This window comes from Phyllostomus hastatus, unplaced genomic scaffold (assembly GCF_019186645.2).
Source record: "Phyllostomus hastatus isolate PE091 unplaced genomic scaffold, TTU_PhHast_1.1 phas_contig_86, whole genome shotgun sequence".
NCBI classification, from domain to species: Eukaryota; Metazoa; Chordata; class Mammalia; order Chiroptera; family Phyllostomidae; genus Phyllostomus; species Phyllostomus hastatus.
In genome coordinates this window covers 62,368,775-62,386,672 of record NW_025333977.1, presented here as the reverse complement: position 1 = coordinate 62,386,672, position 17,898 = coordinate 62,368,775, and the positions used below count along the sequence as shown (strand labels likewise).

General features: G+C 35.1%; 2 protein-coding genes across 2 annotated transcripts in view; one reads left to right on the top strand and one right to left on the bottom strand.

The window, feature by feature from the left end:
- The window catches only part of CGGBP1 (CGG triplet repeat binding protein 1), an 88,425-nt gene that overhangs the window by 44,684 nt on the left and 25,843 nt on the right, over positions 1–17,898 (top strand). The window lies entirely within an intron of this gene.
- The window catches only part of ZNF654 (zinc finger protein 654), a 76,824-nt gene that overhangs the window by 40,186 nt on the left and 18,740 nt on the right, over positions 1–17,898 (bottom strand). Inside the window, exon 2 of the mRNA XM_045850772.1 lies at positions 7,132–7,277. Within this exon, the coding sequence (XP_045706728.1) occupies positions 7,132–7,277 (146 nt within the window). The remainder of the gene's footprint in view (positions 1–7,131; positions 7,278–17,898) is intronic.

Here is a 17,898-nt window from a genome sequence, read left to right as displayed (position 1 = left end):
AGATACGGCGATCATTTGGAGGGTTCTCATTTAAAAAGGGGAAAGGGGAGAATGGGGAAAAGATACAGGGATTAAAATTACAAATTGGTATGTACAGAATAGACAGGGGGATGTTAAGATCAGGAAAGGAAATGGAGTAGCCAAGGAATTTACATGCATGACCCATCGGCATGAACTAAGTGCAGTGATTGCTGGACTGAAAGGGGGTACCAGGGGGAGGGGGGGCAAAGAGGAATAAATTGGGACAACTAATAGCATAAGCAATAAAATATATTTTTAAAAATAGCAAAAAGAAAAAAGAAAATATTGAAACTAGCTCTAGACCTTGCTTTTCCATAGTTCACTCATCTAATGAATTCCCCACCGATTTTTTATTTTTTGGCTTAAACTAGGATTGACTAATATTTGTCAATTCTATACCAAAAGTTCTAATACATTTTCCATGTTCATTTAGGCTTGAAAAACATTATATTTAATGTTTTTATATAATATATATTTTATATAATAAAAAATTATATAAAAACAATATATTTTAATATATTTATAATATAAAAGTTTTACTGTCTCATTGCTATAAATCTAAGTAATATTATATCTTAAATGCTCCTTCTCTCCACAATTTTTTCAGCTTTATTGGCATAAAACTGACCAACAGAAATTGTATATATTTAAAGTGTACAATCTGATTTTTGATATACATAAGATAGTGATATAATCACCACAACCAAGGGGGTTAACATATCCATCATCTCACTGAGTTGCCCCTATAATTTTAAATATATACAAGTAATCCTATAAAGAATCATGATGTACATGCATTCTTTTCAATTCTATGTATATAAAACAAAAAATATAGTTTGTATATATGAAATTAACACATCTTCAAGATTTGGAAATGCTACATGTATAGAAAGGCTTTCAACCCTCTCTCACTAGTCCAATGCCCCAGAATCAACAACTTTCAATATTTTTAATAGCTTTTGATAATAAGTTTTGCTGTTTTCTTGATTTGTCAATTTTAAATATTATCTTTTGACTCCCTGCTCTGGGAGAATTTAATTCCTCACAGAATCAATTCCACCTTCCTAATATTTATTTGTTTATTTATTTATTTATTTATTTATTTATTTATTATATTTATCTATTATATATCTTTATAACTTGCATTTATTTATGGCTTCATATACTACTGGTACACCATTTTGTAAAATAAAAATTAAAAGAAGGATACTAGTGCCCTGTCTTTCACTTTCAACTCACAACTTCCATTAAATATTTTATATTGAAAAGTTAATAATTTCCCTCTATTCTGTAATTATTTTGTACTTTGAAAGTTTAAAGTCAATAAACATCATTTACATTAAGAAAACTACATAAAACCCTGGATGGTATGACTCAATTGGTTGGAGTGTTGTCCTGTAACTGAAGGATTATAGGTTTAATTCCTAGTTAGGGAACATACCTAGGTTTCAGGTTTGATTCCCCAGTCCAGGTACATTTGATCTCCTGTCTGAGAATATAAGGGAGGCAACCAATTGTTGGTTCTCTCTAACATCAATGTTTCTTTCTCTCCCTCTCTATCTCCCGAAAAAGTAATGAAAAAATGGCCTCCAGTAAAGATAAGAATATAGAAATAACATTTAATACACATCTAAGTAGTTTGCTATGACTATGTATCCTTTCCTATTCAGATCATTCTTAGTTTTCCTGGAGTGTCTAATTCCCTTTTTAATTCCTTTGCCTTGTCTACTTTTCCACTACCTTAAACGGCTCCAAATTCTCAAAGTTAGTCCCATATCTCAATTTCTACTAGATATTTCCCTCTTGGAGGTGACATATCCATAAGAGCTATTATTTGGCAGTGATCCTGGATCATCTTTTCCCTCTACCTTAAGTAAATGCCACGGTTTTCCAGATTCACTGTCATTTGGTCTTTTTATATGACATACTCATCTAGAGCACATTCTCTAAAAACTTCCCAAAATAGTATGTGGACAAGTCGATCTTCTAGGTCCTTACATTCCTGGTAATATTATTTCTGCTTTCACGCTTAACTGACAGTTTGAATGAGTATAAAATGCTACATTAAAAATAATTTCACCTCAAATCTTTAAAGATACTAATTATACTCTACCATCCATTTCTGGTTGTATGAAGACTGATAGCAATCTGATGTTTGTTCCTTTTTAGATGACCTAGTTTTTCCTCTCCAGGTGTTCAAATCTGTTTTTCATTCTTCTTAAATTTTATTTTTTAATTTAGGGAGAGGGGAAGGGAGAGAGAGAGAGAGGGTGAGAAACATTGATGTGAAAGAGAAACCTCGATGTGAGAGAGAAACATCAATTGGTTGCTCTTGTACACGCCTCAACCAGGGACTCAACAGACACCCAGGCATGTGCCCTGAATAGGGATAGAACTAGCAACTTTTTGTTTTGAGGGATGATGTCCAACCAAATGAGCCCCACTAGTCAGGACCATTTTTCATTTCTGATATTCTGAAATTGGAATATGATACATTTAGCTGAGTATCTTTCACATTCATTCTGCTGAGTACTTGTTGGTTTCTTTCAGTCTAGAAGTTCATGACTTTCAATTCTAGGAAATTCTTTTATTATGAGTATGTCTTAGAAAATTTCCTCTAATGTTATTTCCTCTAAGTTCTTTTATGGAACTCCAACAACTTAAATAACAAATTTCCTACATGGAGCTACCATTATCATTTTTTAAAAAACACATCCCCTCTCTTTGGTTTTGATTTACATTCTGCATTATTTCTTCAACTTTACCTTCTAACCTTCCTACAGAACTTTAAATTTTAACAATTATATTTTCTTAATTTCCTCAAACTCATTTTGGTATCTCATTACTCCTTTCAGCATGGTATGTTGATGTTGTAACATTAAATATATCTTCTCAATTCTCTCTGAAAATACTAATTATAGATTTTGTTTATCTTTTAATTTTATTGTTTTTAAAATTAACACTATTTCCTCCAGAATTTTTTATTGTTTTCATTGTATTTTTTCATGTTAAAGCATTCCTATTGTGTGTCTGAGGATTCCAGAATACTCATTAATTTTAAGAACAAAGTCATAAGCAAATTAATTGCAAGTTTCTTAAGCATGTCTACTAACCATAGGGTTGCAGGTTTGGTGACTGGTGAGTTTTTCTTTAGGATATTACCAGCTAGCTGTCTCAAAGAGACAAAATGGCCAGAATATTTAAAAAAAAAATAGCAATACCATTTTCCACCCTACCCTTGGCCCTAAGGCCTGATGATTGGCCTGTATGGAAAAACTTCTATTAATGCTTTAATCTGCATACTGCCAAAAATATCGCATTCCTACTCTCTACTTTATGCCTTATATGTTCAAATTCTATACCTCTCTAGGCTTCTCGGGGCAGGGGTGAAGGACAGCTGACTTCCTCCTCTCTAATAAGGTAGAGGATCATTTTGTTTTAATTGCTACCAGCAGTTTTTAAAAAATGTTTTACAAAGTCATGAGTTGCTTAACAGTTGCTTAACAATAGGAATACATTCTGAGACATGGGTCTACAGCCATACCACCCTGAACACACTTGATCTTGTCTAATCTCAGAAGCTAAGCAGGGTGGGGCCTGGTTAGTATTTGGATAGGAGATGAAATATATCCATGGTAGCTTTTTTGGTATGTTTCTTTTTCTCCGTATAGATTGTTTTGTATGCAGATAATGCACCATGAACATTCCTTTTTATTAATGAAAACCTTTCAGTGTTGGAGTTCAGGTTTTAAATGTTTTAAGGAGCCTGGTAAGATCTTCGAAAGCTTTAGCTAATCCTGAACTATCAACTTTCTTCTTTTTCTTTTGCAGTTTCTTTTTCTCTTTCCTTTTCTTCACCTATACATTCTTATTCCAGTTCCAACAAATCCACATTATTCACTTCTTCAGGTATCACCTCTTAGAAGTCCTCATTATCATTCTCATCCACACCCTGGTTAAAGTTTTTTGCCAGTTCAATCACAGCCTTGGTGAATTTTGCAACCTTTACACTAAGACATTATGATGGCTATGTCACTAGGCAATAGGGATTTTTCAGCTCCATTATAATCTTATGGGACCACCATTGTACATGCAGTCTATCATTGGCCAAAACTCATTATTTGGCATATGGCTGGATATAAAAATAAATAAAGAAAGCCCTGGCTGGTGTAGCTCAGTGGATTGAGCGCGGGCTGGGAACCAAAGTGTCCCAGGTTCGATTCCCAGCCAGGGTACATGCCTGGGTTGCAGGCCATAACCCCCAGCAACTGCACATTGATGTTTCTGTTTCTCTCTCTCTCTCTCTCTCTGTCTCTCTCTATCTCCCTCCCTTCCCTCTCTAAAAATAAAATAAATAAACTCTTTAAAAAATAAATAAATAAAACATTTCACAAAATAATACTTATCCTATGAGACATACTCATATTTTCTATTCTATTTTATAATTTTGATAAATGATATCAAAACCCACCATTGTGATATAAATGCAATTTGAGGCACAAAAACCATACACACACAAAAATCAAATTAATTTGTGACTTGCTCTGCCATGTTTCAATGAGACTTATCTATCTTCTGTCCCTCAGAAAATTGTTGAAATCTTTCATTCACTGATGACGTTTCTTTTCACTGTATTTCTATCTTTTAATTCTTTACTGTAATTTTAGTAGAATCTAGGAGGGTAAAAAGGATAAACATAAGTCTGTGATCTTTACTTTTTTAAAAATATATTTTATGGATTATGCTATTACAGTTGTCCCAGTATTTCCCCCTTTGCCCTCCTCTGAACAATAGCCCCATTCCCTCCAGCAATCCCCACCATAGTTCACAACCATGGGTCATGCATATAAATATTTGGCTTCTCTATGTCCTATACTGTTCTTAACATCCCCCTAATTTGTACCTACCTATTATGCTTCTTAATCCCTGCACCTTTTTCCCCATTCTCCCCCATACCCCTCCCAGCTGATAACCCTCCATGTGATCTCCTTATCTATGATTCTGTTTGTTTTGATTGTTTGCTTAGGGTTTTTTTTAGATTCAGTTGTTGATAGTTTTGAGTTTGTTGTCATTTTAATGTTCATAGTTTTGATCATCTTCTTTTACTTAAATAAGTCTCTATAACAGTTCATATAATAATGGCTTGGTGATGATGAACTCATTTAGCTTTACCTTGTCTGGGAAGCACTTTATCTGTCCTTCAATTCTAATGATAGCTTTGCTGGATGGAGTAATCTAGGTTGTAGGTCCTTGCTTTTCATCACTTTGAGTAATTCTTGCCAGTCCCTTCTAGCCTGCAAAGTTTCATTTGAGAAATCAGCTGACAATCTTATAGGAACTCACCAGTAGGTAACTCTCTCCTTTTCTCTGGCTGCTTTTAAGATTCTTTCTTTGTCTTTAACCTTTGGCATTTTAATTATGACATGTCTTGGAGTGGTCATCTTTGGGTCCAACTTGATTGGGACTTTCTGTGATTCCTGGACTTGCATGTCTATTTCCAAACTAGGGAAGTTTTCTTTCAATATTTTTCCAAATAGATTTCCAGTTTCCCACTCTTCCTCTCCTCCTTCTGGCATCCCTATGATTCAGACGTTGGTATATTTGAAGATGTCCCAGAGGCTCCTTATCCTATTCTTGTTTTTTTTTTAATTATTTTCTTCTTGATGTTCTAATTGAATGCTTTCTTCTTCCTTATGTTCCAAATCACTCATTTGAATCTCGGCATCATCTCCTCCACTGTTGGTTCCCTGTAGAATTTTTTTTATTTCATTTAGTTTAACCTTTATTTCTGCCTGAGTCTTTTTTATGCTATTGCCTTACTCAGTGAGTTCTTTGAACATCCTGATAACCAGTGTTTTGAACTCTGCATCTGTTAGGTTGGTTATCTCTATTTCATTTAGTTCTTTTTCTGGGGTTTTGTTCTGTTCTTTCTTTTGGGCCATATTTCTTTCTCTCTTCAATTTCACAGCATCCTTGTGTATTAGATAGAGCTGCTTTGACTCCCTGTCTTAGTAGCATGACATATTATAGAAAAGGCACCTGTAAGATGTTTGGGGCTGAGCCTTAAGTAATTGCTAGGATGGGGCAACCCAGTTCACCACTTTGTTGCTCTGTGTGGGAGGAGGACTCAGAGGAGGGACAATGTTGTTACCTGGCTTCCAGAGGTTTGCCCAGTACACACCCAGTTTCCAGTTACTTCACTTACTCTCCATATGCTACTGGTGCCCTTCCAGCTGATACCCTGGTGCTGAATCCCAGAGGCAGTGGGTGTGTATAAGTTTTAACTCTGTGTGGATCCTTTTAGTGTCCTAAAAATCGGGCAGTTTCATCTGCCGCCCCAATCCTCACTAGTTTTTACATCCAGAAGTTACGGGGATTTATCATCCTGGCTCTGGAACCCTGGGCTGTGTGGTCTGGCCTGGGCATGAGATCCTTCACTCCCAAGGTATCCCTCCTTGTTTTTATCTACCAAACAAGAAAATGTGACTGACTGTCCATTCCCCCACCTCTACACATCACCCTGGGTCTCCTTCTCCACCCATCTCTACATCTCTACCCCTTCTATCTGTCTAGATGAATGTGGTTTCTTGGTTGTCCAACTTCCATACAACTTGATTTTCTGATGGTTCTGGGTGTTAATTTTGTTGCTATCTGGTTGTAATTTTTTCTGTAGTTGTGCCAGAAGGCAAAGTATGTTTACCTATGCCTCCAACTTAGTCAGAAGTCCTTACTCTGTGATCTTTAACTCAAAGTCTTCTTCAAGTATTTTTTAAAAACCAAGAGTTTCCTTTTAAGGTCCCCCTGCTAATTATGGTGGCCTTCATCGCTATATTCTGGGACTTAACATTACAGCTTGCCAAAACAATCTAGGGAATTAAAAAGGAAAGGGAAGTGCTGGTAGTGGGCCTGAGAATGTATAGTATAATTTTGTTTAATTTTGACAATAAAAGTAAAATTGTGATGAAATGTTCAAAATTAAACATAAATACTTAAATGAAGAAATGTTCATTTCTTTTTGAGAGAAGACTTTACGAAAGGTGCCTTCCCAAAGAAAATAATAAAAAAAGTTCAATCACATCATGATAAATAATATTTTTAAAGAGTACTTACAAAGCAAGGCTACTCAAAACATACTGTACGTGCTCACATTCATCCGGGAATGATGCACTGGCTGATGTAAAACAGCAAAGGGCAGTCTGAAGAACTTGAAGCTGTGGCAAAGGGACCTGCCATCTTCCAGCATAATCTTCAACCACCTGATAGGGAAGCAATTCAGAGAGTGCATTATAGAAAATATTCTCAACATCTCCAGTTTAAAAATTTGAATAAAACTTGCTAGATAAATTAAACTATTAGTTAAGCACAAATACAGATGATGCAGATGAGGTCCTTATTGTTTAATTTTCATGGTGTACATCTAAAAATAATTATTATCTTTGAAAATGTGAAAAGGAACTATATTATATGAATGACTATACTGTTCAGCTGCCAAGTCTTTCCCAAACTTTGTAACACATACTCTTCACCTCCTATATTTAGCTTTCATCAAATTGCCTTTTAATATTAAAATAACTAGACTTTAGGATATAGTAATATAGAAAAGTAGAAATGAGTATGCATTATTATTTTTATTTGTAAAACTGAACTCTAAGTTTTCTGGCAAGAAACGGATATTAAAGATATAGTGGCATGATGCTCTGATTATTAAAGTTGAAACTATAACATATTATGGAAAAAAGTCTAGAATATAATCAGTGTTGTATCTGTCCTTGGGTAGGTCTCCTACTTTCTCTATGCATTACTTTTCTCACCATAAAATGGAAATACTAATGTTTATCTTGCATGCTTACTCTTAAGTTAAATTGGGATAATTTATGAGAACATATTTTAGAACTATCAATTACTATAAAATATTGATTATATATCTATAAATCTATATAAAAACATTAATTCAAATGCAAGACTGCTGTATTAAAACAATGTATTATACTTTAAAAATTTATCAAATAAAAAGGGTTGGCAAACTATGACATACAAGCCAAATTTGGCCTGCAACCTATTTTTGTAAAACCCACAAGCTAAGAATGGATGTTATATTTTTAAATGATTAAAAAAAATTTTTTGATGTGTGAAAATCATGTGAAATTCAAATTTCAATGTCTGTAAAGTCTTACTGAAACACATCCAGGTTCACTCATTTATGATTAACGTATGGCTGCCTTCCTGGCATAACAAGCCAAGTTGAATTGTTGTGACAGAAATTATATGGCTCACAAAGCCTAAAACATTTAATATCTGCCCCTTTACAGAAAGTTTTCGAACTCTGATTTAAAAGCTTAAAAAACTGGTACAGAATAAAAAAGCCAAGAACACTCAGAGCTCAATGACTTTTCATACTAACTACTTCCTGTTGAGAGACAATTTTCCATGGGTGTCTTGTATGCCTATAATTCTCAAAAAGAGGCTCTGACAGCCTGTATCTTTTTCAAATATATTTATAGAAAATAACCTTGAAAAATATAGATGATATCTCCCTCTAGACCAGTGAGCCTGTTTACTGTCTAGTATAATCATGATGTTATTTCCCTATGGAGCAAAGGTCAGGCAGATATGCTTTCAGGCTACTATAAAAAAATTAGGGTTCCCTAAGCTTGGGGTTTCTCAGCTGTGACAAAAACCTACTTTGAGTACAGGATCCACCTGAGCCACGTACAACACCTCTGTGAGACTTGAGGGACCAGGAGAACCACCATAAACATGAACCTCATGCTGCTTGCTGTGCTATGAGAAATAAAGTCCTTTATCTCTCACCCAGGAGTTTATGTCTTCTACCAGCATCCATGAAACTATGGCAGGCTCAGATAAACTCTCAGACCCTTCACAGTTCTTTGACAATTCCAAATTGCAATACCAGGTAGCTAGCACATGTCTCTAATGTTTCCAGGACCATGTCAGATAAAAAAGAAAGCTAGAAGGTATCATCTCTGTGAACATGTATCCCTTCCAGATTTTGTAGTCCTTACTAGCTGGAAAGTAAAAACTACTACTGACTATGACCCCAAGGAGAGCAGACTTTTCTAAACCACCATAGACCCAAAAAGAATGTTAGATAAACAGTGATTCTCTGGCTTTAAATTTTCTCTTTGCTGAAGGGTTTAACCAGCTTTACTGCCTCTCTTTGGCCACGGCAATACTGTTTTTGTACTGCATAAAAAATAGGCACCTGCCAGTCTCACATTTTTTTCTGTCCTCAGTATCAAGTAGTTTGCCCTAATCCTTATCTACTTACAACCTTATTCACTTTCTATTTATGGGCTGAGTTTATCTTCTTAGAAGAGAAACTTTCTTTTTTCAGCTTCAATTCTCATTACAGCTTCTTTCATTTACCAACATTCAGCTGGTAATACCTGTCTGATCTAGCTGATCCTAAATCTAACACAATAATAGTCCTTGTAGGCAACACTTCCAATGTTTACCACAATACGCTTTAAGAGACATAAACAAAATAGGATGAGATTTACATACTGTTTTCCACTATTAATGTCATGGCTGATACTGCTATTAACATACCACTATAACACCATTTTTCCTTTACATTTTTTCCTCAACATATGTAATACAATATACATTACATTGCACTTTTGGTTTGAATTTTTTCTCCTGTGTTATAAGAGCTATTATAAATGCTCAGCTAATGAGAGCTAATAATGTGAATGATAATCTGAATGTGTTCTAGCTGGCCACACAGTGCAACACATCTTCCATATTTCTTTTTCTTTTGTATTCTAATAAGTAACAGTCTTAACATAATGGTCAGAATGCTAAAGTTGCTGCAAAGAACAGTACTTACCTGGACCTTTAAAATCAACTATTATCACAGTTCTAAATTCTCCAAGAAAATGGTCTAAGAAACAGAGGATCAAGAAGGCACATCATAATTACATTAGCCAAGATTAAAGATAAGGAGAGAATCTTAAAAACAGCAAGAGAAAAGGAGTTACCTACAAAGGAGTTCCCATCAGACAGTCAGCTGATTTCTCAAAAGAAACATTGCAGAAGGAAGGGGCTGGAAAGAAATATTCAATGTCGTGAAAGGCAAGGACCTATATCCAAGATTACTCTATCCAGCAAAGCTTTCATTTAGAATGGAAGGGCAGATAAAGTGCTTCCCAGATAAGGTCAAGTTAAAGGAGTTCATCATCACCCAAGCCCATATTATATGAAATGTTAAAGGGACTAATCTAAGAAAAGGAAGATTAAAAATATGAACATTAAAATGACAACAAACTCATAGCTATTAACAACGGAACCTAAAAAAAGAAAAAACTAAGCAAACAACGAGAACAGGAGCAGAATCACAGAAATGGAGATCGCATGAAGGGTTATCAGCGGGGGAGTGGGAGGGGAAGAGAGGGAGAAAAGGTACAGAGAATAAGTAGCATAAATGGTAGGCAGAAAATAGACAGGGGGAGGTTAAGAATAGTATGGGAAATACAGAAGCCAAAGAACTTATATGCATGACCTATGGACATGAACTAAAGGGGGGAATGCAGGAGGGAGGGGGTGTGCAGGGTGGAGGGGAATGAAGAGGAAAAAATGGGACAGCTATAATAGCATAATCAATAGAATATATTTAAGAAAAAATCAGCAGTCCATTAGAGACTGGTAGAAACCTCCCCCCACCATTTTGAAGGACATAACACATATTACTGCAATGCAATTTACTATAAATTATAGAAACTGTATGAATACTGCTAAAAGAAGTTAGAGCCAAAGCCAAACGTATGCCATGACATAAGGGGAGTTGAAGAGAAGAGCAGAGCTATTGCCAAAGAAAGATGCTGGAAGATTTCAATGATCCAACAGTTCTTTCTCAGCACTCATTTATAGGAGCATATACCCTGCTCTATAAGGAATACAGTATATACTATATATTGTTATATCTTAATTTACATGGCAAATTATTTTGAGAATGAACACAGTTTCATTCTGTCAAAACTGTCAAAGCACAGACTTAATGTAAACCCATTAAGTTAAAATGACCTTCATTATTTAGGAATATTAACATACATGATCCAGATTAGTATAGACTGAAATGTGTCTCCCTAAAATTCATGTGTTAAAGTCTTAATCCCCAATGTAACTATATTTGGAAATAGGGCTTTTAGAAAATAATTAATGTTACATGATGTTATAAGAAAGGGGTCCTAATCAGAGAGAATTGTGGGCCTTATTATAAGAAGTGGAAAAGGGATCTCTCTTCATCTCTCCACATGTTTGCACAGAGGAAAGGCCATGTAAGATCCACAGAGAAGTTGGCTGTCTGTGAGCAAGGTTCACTAGAACCCAACTGACACCCTGATCTCAAACTTCCAGCCACCAGAACTGTGAGAAAATACTTTGTTGTTCAAGCCACCAAATCTGTGTTGTTTTCTTATGGCAACCTACAAATGTATAAAAACAATACAAATGTAGCAGATTAAGAACCCCTCAAAGTATCATATAAATTAACTAAAATATGGTTATTTATTTCTTACCTTTTCTAATATAACAAAGATTACCAAACACAAATTAATCACTAAGCAAATACAATCCTCTTAATTTTTAAATCCAGGTAATATTAGACTATATATCACCAACACACTATCAAACATGACTTTATTTCTATTAGTTGGCTCTTCACAACTCTTGTCATTTTCATCCCTGAGTCTCCCATTGTCATCGACTTTCAAAGTTTCAGACACCCCACAGTCCCCAGGTGTTAGTAGGCTGTTCACTGTTAATTTCTTTCCTTTTTTATATACAGTGAATCCATCCACTTTCCAGATCTAAGTAACAAACCAGAAGGCACATTACTATTATCTTTCACTATAAGAGATTCAAAAAATGTCTACAATACATGCCTATATTAATACACTGAAAAAAGACTAATATAATCTATGCACTGAGTACCATATTTTGCCATGTATATTGCACTCCTGTGTACAATGTGCACCCATGTTTCTAACCAAAACTTACAGGAAAAAAAAATCTTTCGTTTTCATTTTTTTATTCAATTTCTTATTTAGTTATATTTAGATACTTGTTTTTTTTGTGAATTATAAATGAATTTTAGCATTTATTTTTTAACAAATTATGGTACAAGAAATTTTATGTACAATAACAAATTTACAGTATGAACACATCATAGAAGGCTAAGAACTCTTGACAGTGTCAATATCAGAAGTATCGTCTTTAATTTCTACCTTACCATTGTCTTCTGAAGAGTCACTTTCCTCATCCCAGTAAACTGCATCATCCTCAGTTCCATCCACAGCATTATTGATGCAGCGTTTTTTAAACTATTGCACACCACTTCTTTCTTGACATCATTCCACAATCTTAGGATCCAGTCACAAACCTTGGCAATGGATGCCTTCTTGATCCTGCCTGTAGGTGTTAAATCACTACCAGCTGACAGCATCCACTCTTTCTTCATTAGGGCCTTAAAGGGCTTGCATACTGGCACATCAGGAGGTTGCAGTTGGCTGGCTAGCCCACTAAGTATCACAGCAAGTTGGGTTTCCAAGTCTGCTGCAATTGCTTTTGCACTTTGTGTAACATGGGCTTTGAAGTGATCAAAAATAAGCAAAGCTAGATTTTAAGTAATCCTCCAGGCCTTCGTGACCAGACTTTGTTAAACCAGATTTTCATGCCTCCATTCATCCATCCTTTTTTATTCATGTGCGCAGTAACTCCCTTGGAATCTTTTTTCGGAAATGTTTTTCTTTTAAAGATGGTCATAGGTGGAGCTTTGTCCTATCTGCACAACAGGCTAGAATAATAGTGAAATGTGTTTTCTTACAACTAGCTTTAACAGCCACGGTCATTGCTCCTTTGATGTCCACAGTTCTGTCAGATGGCACATCAAATGTGAGTGGGACCTCATCCACATTTGTGATTTAAGACAGCTCAAAGCTGTAAGTAAGTCTTTCAAAATTAATAACATAAGAATTGAATTCCAAAACTTGATTCTCATAGGTTCCTGTAAGTTTTGGGGCAAGTTTCGTTTGTGTCCTCATGTTCAAACCTTTTCTCTTCATAAAGTTAAAGCACCATTTAGGTGTCCCTGAGAAATCACCAATTTTTTTTTCTTGTGCAATCTTTTTACCTTCTTGTATCATCTTGGTTGAAACAGACATCCCAGTGTGATGCTGCTCCAGAATCCAGGTCTGCACCTCCTGCTCCACCTCCAGCCACTTTGGAGGTTTCCCTCGCATTGCCTTCTTCTCTCCAGGCACCTAAAGAAGCTTTTATTCCTGTTGCCTCCACAGTCTGATGACACTCTCTGTGGGAGGTGGTCCAAAGTATCTCTCAGCAGCTCTGTTGCCATGCTTTTTAGCATATTTAATAACTTTTAGTTTAAAGCTTGCAGTGTATGAAAACTGTTTTGACATTTTCCAAGGGATTTTTCAATAATTTCTCCTGCCTAAAATGTAGAGAGAATTGTTGTGCTGTTCACCCTCTGGTAATAACGTTGGCATCACCTATCTTACCAAGTGGATAACAATACATCATTCTTTGTTTCATTTCATTGAAATGAGAATCATTAGCCTAAACTGTTTTTGTTGCAAGTCCATCATAAATTCAACAAAACCAATGATCATTTCCAGGGTATTATTTCCCATACAGATATCATTACTGCTTTCTAGAGTTACACTTATAATGCATAAGCATAAATAAAAGAATTAAAAACATTTATATACATATGGAATTAGTACTACCCATGTATAACACATATCTTTATTTTTCCCTCAAAAATTTGGACAATAAAGTACACGTTATACACGTTGAAATATGGTAAACTTGCTAATTTTCTAAATGCCTAAAATAAATATTTTAATAAACATTTAGTTTTTCCTCTGCCCCATTCAGTATGGTTGTTATTAATTTGTAATATAGCTACTATACATATAAGGGGAGACATCCCAAAAATGGTATTTATAAAAAAATTGTTTATTAATTCTTACATGTTTAAATTTCAGTCACCTTCAAAGTACTCTCCATTTGATGCAATACACTTATCAAGATGTTTTTTCCACTGCTCAAAACAGTTTTTGAACTCATTGATTTTGATGTCTTTTAGTGTTTCTGCTGTTTTTTGTTTCACCTCTTCCACATCAGCAAAATATTTCCCTTTGAGGACTTTCTTCATCCAGGGAAACAGAAAAAAGTCACTAGGTGAACAGGAAGGGTAAGGCATGGAGGTAGGGCCATTTTGGATCTAAAAATGATGAACACTCTGCGCAGTATGGGCAGGTGCAATCCTAAATCATCCATCATGAAATGAGCAAACACACTGAAGTCTTAAAAAAAAATCACTGAAGCCAAACACAGTCTCTCACAGTAATGCTGGCTGGTACACTGAAACAGATGGGTTCCTAGAACACTCATGTCATAGGAGGAGCCTGTACTACAAGGGGCCCACCCACCAGAAGATAATTCCAGATTTTTAGTCCCCCTTCATATAAATATACTTAGTTCTATCTTCTGAGAAGACCTAGGAGCAATAACATTACAGTAGCAACATGCACATTTAGGGCCAAGTCTTGGTTTCTATACACTCTTCTCCACAAACAAAAGAAACTTGAGCTCCTCAAGCACAAGGAACTTAGGCTCCTAAAGCCCTCCTCCAGCAGGGCTGGAGTAGGGAAAATATAAGATTAGACTGGAACAGTTTTTGGTGTCAGAAAGTAAGCAAACGCTAGAGGGAAAAAAAATTATGGGATATAAAAGCACAGGAACCAACCTGATAGGGCTCCTAATGGCCAAAAGCCAGAACAATTTGAGCAACAAAATAAAAATGATGACAATATTAGGCTTTAATCCATGGAACCAGATAAATATCCATGAATGTTAGAGATGAGGCAGTTCTTCCTAACAGTAGAATCCCAAAAAATAAACACAGAAGGAAAGAAAGAAAAAGAGAATCACCATTAGGTATTTACACAGAAATGAATGTTGCAGACAAAAATCCATAAATCAACACTAATATTAGTGGGTGAAAGTTTGAGATGCATATTTGTAGTCTCAAAATATCTCCCTCAGGACATTTATCAACTACAAGGACAGTAGCTTTAGAAGTAGAGAAACCCCACAGGCACAAACTTAACCGAGTCATCAAGGTAAATATGACCAGTAAGTAATACAAGATATTATCATAAATCTCTTGATATGGTTCACCAAGAAAGACACAATGGCATTTTTTTGGTACTTTTACCAAAAGTGTACAAACTCATTCAATCATTAGAAATCATTAGACAAACTCAAACTGAATGATATCCTACAAAAAAAAAAATGATCAGTACTCTTCAAATGTGTCAAGGTCATGAAAGATAAAGAAAAACTGAAGAATTGTTACAGACTAGAAGAGACTACAGGGAAATAACAGCTAAATACAATATTTAGGTCAGCAGTAACATCCTGAAACACCCAAAGCATTAGTGGAAAAACTGATAAATTTCTAGTAAGGTCTATAACTTAGTGAATATTACACCAATGTTCTTTTCCTGTTTTCTATTAAGTATAAAGTTAGCTCAATTATTTTGTTCAGTCTTTTACCTCAAATTTCAATGTTCTCATTTACTTTCTGGAGGCTAATTTAAATAAAACATAAGCACAATTCTACATCTACTTTCCCTCTTTTGTTTCCTAACTACACATCAAGATTTACCCTTGTCTATGGTAGATGTCAGATGGAAAAATAAAGCAAGTAGGTTGGCAGCCCTGTGAAAGGAATACAGGTTTTGGAATCATATGGCCCTGGCTTTGTCATTTAATAGTTGGGTAATATTAGCCAAGTTATTATATTAGTACTTTTCAGTCTAAGTTTCCCATAAAATAAACTTTGTATCACTTTAATCACAGAGCTACTGAAGAACTAAGCAAGATACACATTAAAATCTAGCACAATTCCTGGCACATAAAAAATAAGAACTATTATAACCAGTACACTTTAAGAAAATGATGAGGTTAAGCGTTATTTGGTTAATTGCATAAGTCTGAACTGTTTAATTATTTGTCTCCGAGCATGATTTATTACAACAAATTTTACTTACTTTTGGCAAGCAGACCAGCCACTCCCAAGTAAAATCTATTCAAAAGCTACCACTGTGTTTCAACTACTTACCTCAATACTCATTGACCGATGAAGCATATCCTAGATACAGCAATACAAATAAAATGCTTCATGCCTGAACAGTATCTGAGGATTCCCCCACCCCAGTTTTCCACTGTGAATCAAAATCAAGAAAAGTTCTGTTCAAAAAAATAAAGTCACTTGTCATTTGACCTTTTCTATCATGATAATCATATGTTAAAAACCAACAAAATAGAAGTGCAGTTTAGTAAGTTAAAGCTGTTTGATATCTGCAAAAGGCATACTCTTTAGTAGCAAGCAATCTGAAACCCAGTTCTTTTGGGGTTTCAATAAAGCACAGTTTGTTCAGCTCATTACTTCTTAAGTTAATATTTATGTAACATTAAGGCTTTAATAGGTTCTGTAAATGTAATAAGACTAAACCTTTTACAAAATGGAAAATGGAGTAAGCATCTCCAAATCTTAATATTCCATACAATCTTACTGTTAAAAAGGAATCTTCTTGATTATCTAGTCAAAGCTACCAACCATAGCAGGAATCCATACGGTGTGAAGCAGGCCAAGGTCTTCTGAGACTACCTGAGTATCTGCTTGAAGCCCCAATTTTCTGCTTCAGTAGGTCCAAAGAAGTAGTAGGCTTATTTTTAAAGGCTTAGATAAATATTGATCCCAAATTTTTCATTTGATTCCCAACTCACTAGGCAAAGTAATATATCAAACATTTCCCTCATAAACATTAAAATTGACATGTAGACAAGGGAACTCCTAAATATATGCAGAAGGAAATGTATATTGACATCAAATGGAAATGTGGTGTGGACATACCTCTGTGTGTACCTGCTGCTAGTGGTACCCACACGTGTGTGCACTTGATAATGTCTTAACTAGGGTGAGCCAAGCAGAACTCAGCCTCTGACTTCAACTTAGGAAGCTTGGCCACAGATGGTTTTGCAGGTATGGCTGAGGCATTGATTATACTATTGATTTTTTAAGTCTTTTAGTCATATAGGTTTTTTAGACATTAGCAGGTAGAATTGTTGCTGTTGTCGTTCCTTCTGTCTGGTTTCTCAACAAAGACCACATGCCAAAGCATTAAACTGAAAAGTTGGTTAAGTTCCATCTGGGTCTTATTACACTAGTGTGTCAATGTCTAGCCTTTAAATCATTAGTATTAATCCTAGATTAGCTGACTTAATTCTGTTCCTCTCTCTCTTAATTTCATTCTCAAAGCAGCTCTTACATTCGTGTGACCTGTCCAAAGGCTTCTAGAGTCACTTCCATAATATGATCTTACGTAGCTTCTAAGTTGATAAGGCCATAAATCTAAATCAATGCTGTAGATGTCAATGCTTTGTTGATTTCATCTGAATTCAACAAAGATGGCCAGTCGATTTTATCAGGTGAATATAGAGAAGGGCATATTATTATAGAGAGCATAAATCCATTTCTTACACAGAAGAAACTGTTACAAATCCAAAGACCAAAAGGGAACTTTAAAAGGCCTATGCCTCAAACACTAACTTTAGGTACCAGATTTGTTCAACCTCAAGAAGAACTAAACCAGTTTTAAAAAGATGATACACTTATAATTAAAATAACAGTGAGGAAACTAAAAAATAAGGTTATGTTAATTAAGACAGAAGAGAGGGACTTCCTTAAGCATTAAATTCACTCTAAGAAGTTAGACTAGACAGATTTGAAAAAGAAATATATATACCATATATACTAGAAGTATGTGT